The sequence below is a fragment of the Camellia sinensis genome, chromosome 4, assembly GCF_055761805.1.
Source record: "Camellia sinensis isolate YWXY chromosome 4, ASM5576180v1, whole genome shotgun sequence".
Classification (NCBI taxonomy): Eukaryota; Viridiplantae; Streptophyta; class Magnoliopsida; order Ericales; family Theaceae; genus Camellia; species Camellia sinensis.
Genome location: NC_138964.1, coordinates 38,451,899 through 38,461,368, shown reverse-complemented (window position 1 = coordinate 38,461,368; position 9,470 = coordinate 38,451,899). Strand labels below are relative to the sequence as shown.

Below are 9,470 nucleotides of genomic sequence, written 5' to 3'. Positions count from 1 at the left end.
TTTCAACCACACAATACACCACTTTAAAAAACTTTAGGAAAAAAAAATCTAGAGGATCTTTGGTGTCGTTTGGGAACCTTTCATTTTAGTCAAAAAGTCAAAAAGTTATTAAAAAAAAAGTCAAAAAATCAACAATCCATACCAAAAAATCAAAGATCCTATTTTCTTTCTATTTTTTGCATATCTTTTCGTAAAAAGTTAAAAAATCATCTCAAATATACTAATTTTTTAAACTCATATTTTAATCAAATAATTAAAAAATTACTAAATTAATCTGTTCCTAAACTAGGCCCAATTTCAATTTACATAATATGATAATAAAAAGGCGTAACATGTCTATAGATTCGTGCAAAGTGAAAAAAAAATATAAAATTCATTCAGTAACAGTTAATGTCATTTCATTTTTTTCTTTCATCTAAAATGTGTGCTTTATTTGATATATAATGAAATCAATTTTTTATGATTCTTATAAAATAAATTAGGAATCAACACCCTCAGCATCAACCAAATAAAAAAAGATTGAAAAAATGGTCCAAATAAAAAAATGAATCAACCAAATAAATGATTAGGGAGCTCAAAAAAGCTAGGGGTGAGCAAGGAATCCGTGAAATCCGTAATCCGATCCAGTCCAGTCCAATCCGATAGGTTTGGATTGGTTTTTTGAATCCGCGGTTCGGTTCCGGATTGAAAAATTAAAAATCCGTAGTCCACGGATTGGTTCCGGATTGAACCCTACGGTTCCGAATTGGAACCGATCTGGACCGTATACAAATAGTCTATATTTTTATTATACATCCTCCCCCATAGTATCTTCTCTTATTCTATATAAAATCTAAACTCAAACCTAAAACCGTATAATATCTTATTTTATTACTTTTGTTTGTATTTTCTTATGGTTGTTTAAATGCAAGAACAGTATGTCACTATTATAGAAAAACATGTTGCTATTATGGAAATGATATAGCGCTATATTTATATTTTTATGAAATTAAAGTGTTATATATATATATATATATTTGTTATTTAATTATGTGAATCCGTGGTCCTAAACCGATCCAATCCGTATTTAAATGGATTGGTTCGGATTGGTTCCATGATTTAAACGGATTGGATTGGTTCCAATTTTTCAAGAACTGTAGATAACGGATTGGTCATGGTTTTACCCCAATCCGGTCTAATCCGGACCATGCTCACCCCTAAAAAAAGCAGCTAGAAAAATTATCAAAAAATAAATTTGGTCCATATTTTAATTTTGACAACTTTTCTATATATATATATATATATTTGTTTTGTAATAGAAAAATAATTAACAAATGAATATTAAAAAATTAAAATTTGAAAAAAAATATATTTAAAATCTTCATCATTAATATAAGAAATAGGAAATTTCCATATCAAAGAAAATTTCAATGATTCTCTAGTAATGGACAAAATTTAAAAGGTATTACCATATTAATCATTTAAACTAAAAAAATAGAAAGAAAATTGATAAGAACCAATAATGTAATGACACATATACTTTTATATTATACAAATTTAAATTTTTTTTAAAAATAGATTGTAATTTTTGCATATATTAGTCATAAAAAAAATTCAAAAAAGCACAAATGAAGAAGTGCGACAGAAGAAAGGAAATGAAGAAAACAATAAAGAAAGTAGATAAATGCGAAAGACGACTAGTCTTGTTGCGTCAAGAATCAGAAATATACAGCAGCTAAAACACAGGAGGAAGCGTTCTCTAGAGTTTTTTTTTTTTTAAATTTTTTAGAGTGGTGTGTTGTATGGTTGAGATTTAATGACAAGTCATATTAATTTTTTAACATTAAATCTCATCCATACAATATACCATTTTAAGAAACTTTAAAAAAAAAAAACTCTAAAAAATCCTTGATGAAAACACAGATTATTTTGTTTTCTTTCTATCACATCAAAAAAATCTCTTTCAAATCTGTTTCTTGTTCATCTTCACCTGCTCTGTGTAGTGGTTAGTAATCTTTGATTTCAGAGAGAAAAAAACAAAATATATCTCAATACATACATGTACATATCATAGAGAACAGAAGGAGATAATCATAATCATAGTGGGCATAGTATCCCCTTCTGTCACTCTCAAATTCTGCGCTTTCACCCCTCTCTGACAACTAGTATCATCAACCTTTTCTCTCTCCTCTCTCCTCTCTCTCTCTCTATTTATCTTTTGAGAAAGCAAAGATAGTGACTGAAAAAGAAAAATGGTTGAGGACCCAGAAAAGTAGAGCCTTAAATAAGTGAGATTTTATGATGAAGAAAAGCTCATCATACACATTCATGGCTGTTGTCAAACATGTTCATTGCTTGCATTCAATGACCATGTCCTTCCTCAATCTCCACCTCTCTCTTCTTTTCTTCTTAGTTCTGTCATTTGCAACTCTCTGTCTCTCATACGAGCCTCGAAACCATGAAGGTACGGCAACGAAAAACCCAATTTGTCTCTTGTCTTTAGTGATTTTTATGGTGTTTGATCTTTCATTTTTGTTGGGAATTTTGTAGTTGAAGCTTTGATTACTATCAGAAATTCTATGAACGATCCTCATGGTGTTCTGAACAATTGGGATGAAGATTCTGTAGACCCATGTAGTTGGGCTATGATCACTTGTTCCCCTGACAATCTTGTCACTGGACTGTGAGTATTTTGTTTCTCTTCAACACTCTTACAAACACAAACACACACACACACACATATATATATATATATGGGTTTTGAAGATATTGAAGTTTTGATTTCATGGGTTAGACAAAGTGGCCTTTCATTTCAATTTATGGGTTTTGCAGAGGAGCCCCAAGTCAAGGTTTATCAGGAACTTTGTCTGGAATGATAGCAAACCTTACAAACCTTCGACAAGTGTAAGAAATCAGAGCACATGAGGCATATGGTGTATATATAGAGTTTTAATCAGAATATTCACACCCCAGTTTGTTTTCTTGTCTCCCCAATTCCAGTTATACATGGTTAAAAATAAGTTCTAAAGATAAATTTGAAAATTTTCAAAAAGATTTGATGAAAATAAAGAGTAAAATTGGAGTATTCCATGAGATCAATTTTTTGAATCAAATTTGACGAAAAATGTGTAAAATATATTTTTTAAATCCAAGTTCTCACACCCCAATTTGTTTTCCCCTCTCCCTCTGTACCCAATTGTAGTTGGTCATTTTCTTACATGGGTTTGTGTGTATTTGTGCAGATTGTTGCAGAACAACAATATCTCCGGCCTAATCCCACCGGAGCTCGGTGCTCTTCCCAACCTTCAAACCTTGGATCTGTCCAATAATGGGTTCTCTGGTCACGTGCCAGAGTCTCTGGGTCTCTCGAGTGGCCTTCAATACCTGTAACTCTCTCTCTCTCTCTCTCTCTCTCTCTCTCTCCAAAACAGTTTTTGACATGGGTATTCTTTTTGTATTAATTGCTCTATTTCTTCTCTGATCTTTTTGTCGTCTTTTTTGACTGTTGTTTTTGTCATGTAATGTAATGTAATGTAATGAGTAGGAGATTGAACAACAATAGCTTGACTGGAGCTATTCCTTTGTCTTTAGCCAAAGTCCCTCAGCTTGCTTTCTTGTGAGTATTGGCTTTGTTTGTTTCAGTGTCTTGAAAATTGAAACTACCTGAAATGTTTCTCTGTGCTTTTCTGAATCATAATAATAAGTTTTGTTTCAAAGTGTGAAAAAATGGTGTGTGGTGTTTGTCAAAACACCTTTTTGATTGTTCAGGGACTTGTCTTATAACAATCTCCATGGACCCGTGCCCAAATTTCCTGCCAGAACATTCAAGTAAGGCTTTCTCTGCAGATCTCTCTCTCTCTCTCTCTCTCTTGTATGTACATGATGTTGGTATGTTTGTATTTCTGTGTCTGATTATTCTACTCTATCATTATTCATATAGTGTTGTGGGTAACCCTCTCATTTGTGGAAGCCACTCCACTGAAGGTTGCTCCGGATCGGCCATCCCTATCCCTCTTTCTTCTACTCTGAATTCATGGAGTGGTACATCTCTTCCTCTCTTGGTTGAATTGTTGACCATCAACTCATCTAAAAAATGATTTTATTTATATCCTTAAGCCGCTTGCTTGTGGAGTAACTTTATTATTTATATTCTCCATATGCCCCCACCGCCTCACAAGTGTGGCCAGATTGTTATAAGCAAGTCAAACATGTGCAAATATCAGAATGGAAATTCCTGGAGAAAATTCGTATAAAAAACACCACAAGAATAACGTGGCAATAACATTTTGTAATATGTTCTGTTTTAAAGTAAAAGGTTCTTATTGGGCCACATCCACATCATTAATAATAAGGTCTCGTTTGGGAACGGGCTAATTTAGTAACTTTTTGGTTATTTGGTTAAAATATGAGCTAAAAAAATTAATATGTTTGGGATGAATTTTTAACTTTTTACGAAAAGATGTGCAAAAAGTAGAGAGAAAAGAAAATTTTTGATTTTTTTGTATGGATTGTCGGCTTTTTGACTAATTTTAGTAACTTTTTGACTAAATATGAGGATTCCCAAACGAGGCCCAAGTATTGGGTAGGTTGTGAGATTTGAACGATAAATATATTGTCCATTTTCATTGAATTGTTGATTACTAACTCATCTCAATACCTATGCTGTTAGAGCATCCTCACCAATTTATCTTAAGAGGTTGTTTGGGGTGTCCTAAATAAGTGCACTTTTTGTCTTTTTGGACTAAAAAATTGATGAAAAAAATATGGATGTTTTGGTTAATTTTTTGACTTTTTATGAAAAATATGTATTAAAAAATTGTATAAATTAGTGTGTAGGGAAAAATTATGATTAAGAGTTATGCAGTCGTAATTTTTGACTTTTGGTGAATAGTGATAACTTTTTAACTTTTTGAATAACTTCTTGACTTTTTGGCATTTTAACACCTTGCCAAACTTGGCCTAAATTTAACCCTAAAATATTATTAAAAAATTCATTCTCTAAAATAGAATCACTTTTTCATCTACTTTTCCCAACAAATTTTCTATTCTTTCTCTATTCTAATAGAATATTATTTTTAATTATTTTATATGTTATATTTTTGGGAATAGAGATGCTCAAGAACCAATAATAATTGAATAAAAAATAATTTTACATTTTTGGGGGTGAACAGTTGCTCCCTACATTTGGGGAGCAACTGTAGCATTTCTTATAATAGGGAGTTGTTTTAGAGGAGTCGATGGGGTTGATTTTTGAAGAAAAATTATCTAAAATAGGTAAGGGATGTATTTAGGAGATCCAATGGGGATACTCTTAGAGAGGAGTAACTTCTATTTATTATTCATGTGTCCCTGGCAATCAATTTACCCATATTAAACTTTTCCTCTACAATTTTATAGGAACAAATAGCTCCAAGAAACTGGGTATTGCACTTGGGGTGAGCTTGAGCTTTACCTTTCTCATCCTCATAGCGGTTGCTCTCTTCTTTTGGAGGAAAAATAAAAAGAAAAAGCAAAGCATTCTCAACATCAGTGGTCAGTAATTCAGAATTCAACCTCAATGATACATATATATCAAATCAATTCTTGAGAAAAACCTTTAACAGGTCTTTAATTTTGTTGTTGTAGACATGCAAGAAGAGGGTCTGATGAGCCTTGGCAATCTGAGAAACTTCACATTTAGAGAACTCCAAGTTGTCACAGACAATTTTAGCTCCAAGAACATACTTGGTGCTGGGGGTTTTGGGAATGTGTACAAGGGAAAGTTGGGGGATGGAACAATGGTGGCGGTGAAACGACTAAAGGACGTTGTTGGAACTGCCGGTGAATCACAATTTAGGACTGAACTGGAGATGATTAGCCTTGCGGTCCATCGGAATTTGCTGCGGTTGATGGGATATTGTGCCACACCAAACGAGAGGTTGCTGGTGTATCCTTACATGTCTAATGGCAGTGTGGCCTCAAGGCTTAGAGGTTGGTCTCTAATCTTTTATCTTACGCCCCTGCAGCTATTGTCACTTTTATAGTCACTATTGTTGCCAACTTGCCAGTTCTCGCAATCACAATGGTCTTGATTCCTCTAAAGTTCTTATCAGATTAGGGCATGAACTATAAATCATTGTATGTAATTATTTTTGAGCTTGCTATGGTCCACCATATATTAGGGGGCCTAGAGACAAATGGGATTGTCAACTCCCTTCGGCATCTAGTTGTGCACTAAGAAACTTTTCTGAGTTTTTTACCAAATCGATGTTGTTTTGAAACAGATTTCCCAAATGCGAATTGTTTTGAACTTATTTCCCAAATCCAGGTTGTTCTTTGCAGTTGTGTTTTAAAAACAATGTGGGTTTGAGAATCAAGTTCAAAACAACTCATATTTGTGAAATTTGTTTAAAAATGGCATAGGTTTGTTAGATAACTCAAACTCGCCAATTGTTTGCATTACATGAATGTATGTTGGCATCAATTAAAAATTGTATTGATTCTCTTCGTATTACAAGCAAATGTTGATACATCCCTTTCCCATGAAAAGTTTTATGGTTCATGACAACAAAAGAGAGGAATAATGGGACACAACTTTCTTATCAACAATTATGCTTAATCCAAAAACACATACCAAAATCCAATGTGTCGTGTTGATTATGACAGAAAAACCAGCACTAGACTGGAACACTAGGAAGAGAATTGCAATTGGAGCTGCAAGGGGTCTTCTCTACCTACACGAGCAATGTGATCCGAAGATAATTCACAGAGATGTGAAGGCAGCTAACATTCTGTTGGATGACTACTGTGAAGCTGTTGTTGGTGACTTTGGCCTTGTGAAGCTACTTGACCACGCTGACTCCCATGTCACCACAGCTGTACGTGGGACTGTTGGGCACATTGCACCGGAGTATCTCTCAACTGGCCAATCGTCTGAGAAGACTGATGTTTTTGGATTTGGAATTCTCTTGATAGAACTCATCACCGGGATGAGAGCTCTTGAATTTGGCAAGACAGTTAATCAGAAAGGAGCAATGCTGGAATGGGTAAGTTTCTTACGACAGTATATACTACGCCAAAGTTTTTCTATAATTGTATTAGCAATCTGGTAACTTGAATTAAAAAAGACACCTAGCATTTGCATAAGACCTTCCCATTCTATGGAAGTCCTTATAGACTTTCTTGGTGACAATTTAATTTGGTTAGCCTATTTTCAACCATCCATTATACTTTTGTTGATCTCCCTTCTATTTTCATTTTTTGGGCTCTTTTATTTTTTAATTAAATTTTTGGGTAAATATTTGGCCATTCATATGTTTTCCATGCTTTTGTTTGCAGATAAAATTCAGAATGTTTTCACCAAAACCCATTATCATTTTAGTGAAATGCTAGAAATTTCTAATAACTCTAATCACTTTGCATCCAAAACTTGGTGATTGAGGAATAAGAAATGAATGAAATTATGTCATTTAGATGATGTTTTTCCTGGGTGAATTCAAATATAAATACAGAGTTCTTGTCACATATATAAGGCAACATTCAGGAATTCCCCTTTGATTCCCAACAATTTGTGAGAAAAGAGAAGAATTTTGTAAACTCGATAACGCCTCAAAATATAAGTTGTGTGTGATTCCAAAATATAATTTCTTTTAAGGTTTCATCACCAGTTAAAGACGATTAACATGTTTTGAAAGGATTGCAAAGGTATTACCTCTCGAGTGACACTAGTAGAAAACCTTATTGTTTTGGAATACATTTAAGTTGGTCATAAAGCAATACTAAATATAAGAATAAATATTCAAATTCTGCAAGTATGACATCAAAATACAAGGTAATTATCACAAGTATCAAATTTAGATTGGTACAGTTTTAACATTAGTAGACTCCGAAATGCTGCAGTGACTTAATCGCTTTTATGCCAATACTTGAAGATATTACTTCAATACATGTGTGCACTTAGCCTATTGAGAGTTGCTTTGGATTTACCATTGACAAACAAAGCATACTTGTGTTTATTTCAGGTGAGGAAGGTGCAGCAAGAAAAGAAAATTGAATTGCTGGTGGATAGAGAGTTGGGGAGCAATTATGACCGGATAGAGGTCGGAGAGATGCTACAAGTGGCTCTACTTTGCACTCAATACTTGCCGGCCCACCGCCCCAAGATGTCTGAAGTGGTGAGAATGCTTGAGGGCGAAGGCCTTGCTGAAAAATGGGCTGCTTCTCATAACCATGTTAATCCCAACACAAATTTCATCTTTGCCAACAAGAACAACAAAATTCAGTCCCACCCTACCAGAGTCCCAAGGCATGAAGACAATGATCATGACATGTTTGGCATGGTGATGGATGATGACTACGATTCCCATGCCATGGAACTCTCTGGTCCAAGATAAAGGAAGGTAGCAAAAGACAGAAGAAAGTAGATTCTTTCAAATTCTTTATTTAAAGGTGGAGTTGACTTCGTTTTTTAGGGTAAAAAACAAAAAGTAACTAAGGCTTTACCAAACCCATGCCATTTTTCAAACATTTTTTCCAAAACCAAGTAGTTTTGAACTTATTTCCTAAACTCATTGCTTTGTGAGGCATGAAGTATAAATTTTTATTAAAAAAATCTGGTCCCATCATCTGGAAAACTTTGTTCCATTCACTTCTTTACCATCCGACATTCCATATGCAACTCAATGTTCCCTGTCAATATTAATTGAATTCTGTGTAAGAAGTTCGTTTGGCTTTGAATGAAATACTTTATCTAGAATCCCAACCAAATGACCCAACTTTATCCCAAGTTGTATTTTGAAAACATGTCTTTTAAGCCTGAAGTCATGTTTTGAAAACAGACTTTAGAAAACAAAACATGTGTTTGGAAAGTAAGTTCAAAGTAACATCAGGGAAAGAAATTTTGAAAAACTTGGGTTTAGTGAAAAAAAAACCTCAGGTATCTCTCTCTCTCTCACTCTCATCTCTTCCTTTTAGCTGCTGGGTTTGTAAATCTTTTTCCTAAGCCAAAACAACTGTTCTTGATTGAATAGGTTTAGAAATCTGTATGTCTTTGTTATTTATATTGATTAATTGGGTTTGCGTGGAATTGTTGTGTAAATATTCCCTTTGGTTTAGTTTTGAGAATCAATTTTGAAATATAGTTTTTTTGAAAAGAGTTTGTAAAATTTCTTAACTTGTTTGGTTTTATATTTTGAGAATAATCTTGGAATGATTTGTATTTTATTTTTTTAGTAGTTGAATAGATGAGTGTAAAAAAAAATTAATTGATTGATGTGTAAAATATGAGAGACGAAAAAAAATGATAATTTGATATGTAAAAAAAGATAGAAGAGAACAATTTTCAAGAATTATAAATCAAACATAATTTTTGAATTTTTCATTGCAAAAAGGAAAATGAGTGAGAGCACTAATTAGTGCTATCACTAATGATGTGGCAGTGGTCTCCATCGTGAATGATTTGATGTTTTGGTTTTGGTCTTGGTGTTGTATTTTTTTTTTTTTTTATTGAGTGT

The 9,470-nt window shown here is 33.4% G+C and overlaps 1 protein-coding gene across 1 annotated transcript; it reads left to right on the top strand.

Moving 5' to 3' along the window:
• Nucleotides 1–1,748: 1,748 nt before the first annotated feature.
• On the top strand, nucleotides 1,749–9,110 carry LOC114319831 (protein CLAVATA3 INSENSITIVE RECEPTOR KINASE 3). Its single transcript, XM_028266891.2, has 11 exons — nucleotides 1,749–2,443; nucleotides 2,530–2,662; nucleotides 2,812–2,883; nucleotides 3,222–3,365; nucleotides 3,524–3,595; nucleotides 3,748–3,807; nucleotides 3,920–4,020; nucleotides 5,377–5,511; nucleotides 5,605–5,949; nucleotides 6,625–7,004; nucleotides 7,980–9,110. Exons 1-11 carry the CDS (start codon nucleotides 2,278–2,280, stop codon nucleotides 8,349–8,351), a joined length of 1,980 nt encoding a protein of 659 aa, XP_028122692.2. The 5' UTR covers nucleotides 1,749–2,277; the 3' UTR covers nucleotides 8,352–9,110.
• The last annotated feature ends 360 nt before the right edge of the window (nucleotides 9,111–9,470 follow it).

Bases quoted from the DNA above. Each gene is read 5' to 3' on its own strand.
- LOC114319831 (XM_028266891.2), top strand. From the start codon at position 2,278: ATGATGAAGAAAAGCTCATCATACACATTCATGGCTGTTGTCAAACAT. The intron at 3,596-3,747 runs GTGAGTATTGGC...TTGATTGTTCAG, and splicing joins GTCCCTCAGCTTGCTTTCTT to GGACTTGTCTTATAACAATC. The intron at 7,005-7,979 runs GTAAGTTTCTTA...TGTTTATTTCAG, and splicing joins AAGGAGCAATGCTGGAATGG to GTGAGGAAGGTGCAGCAAGA.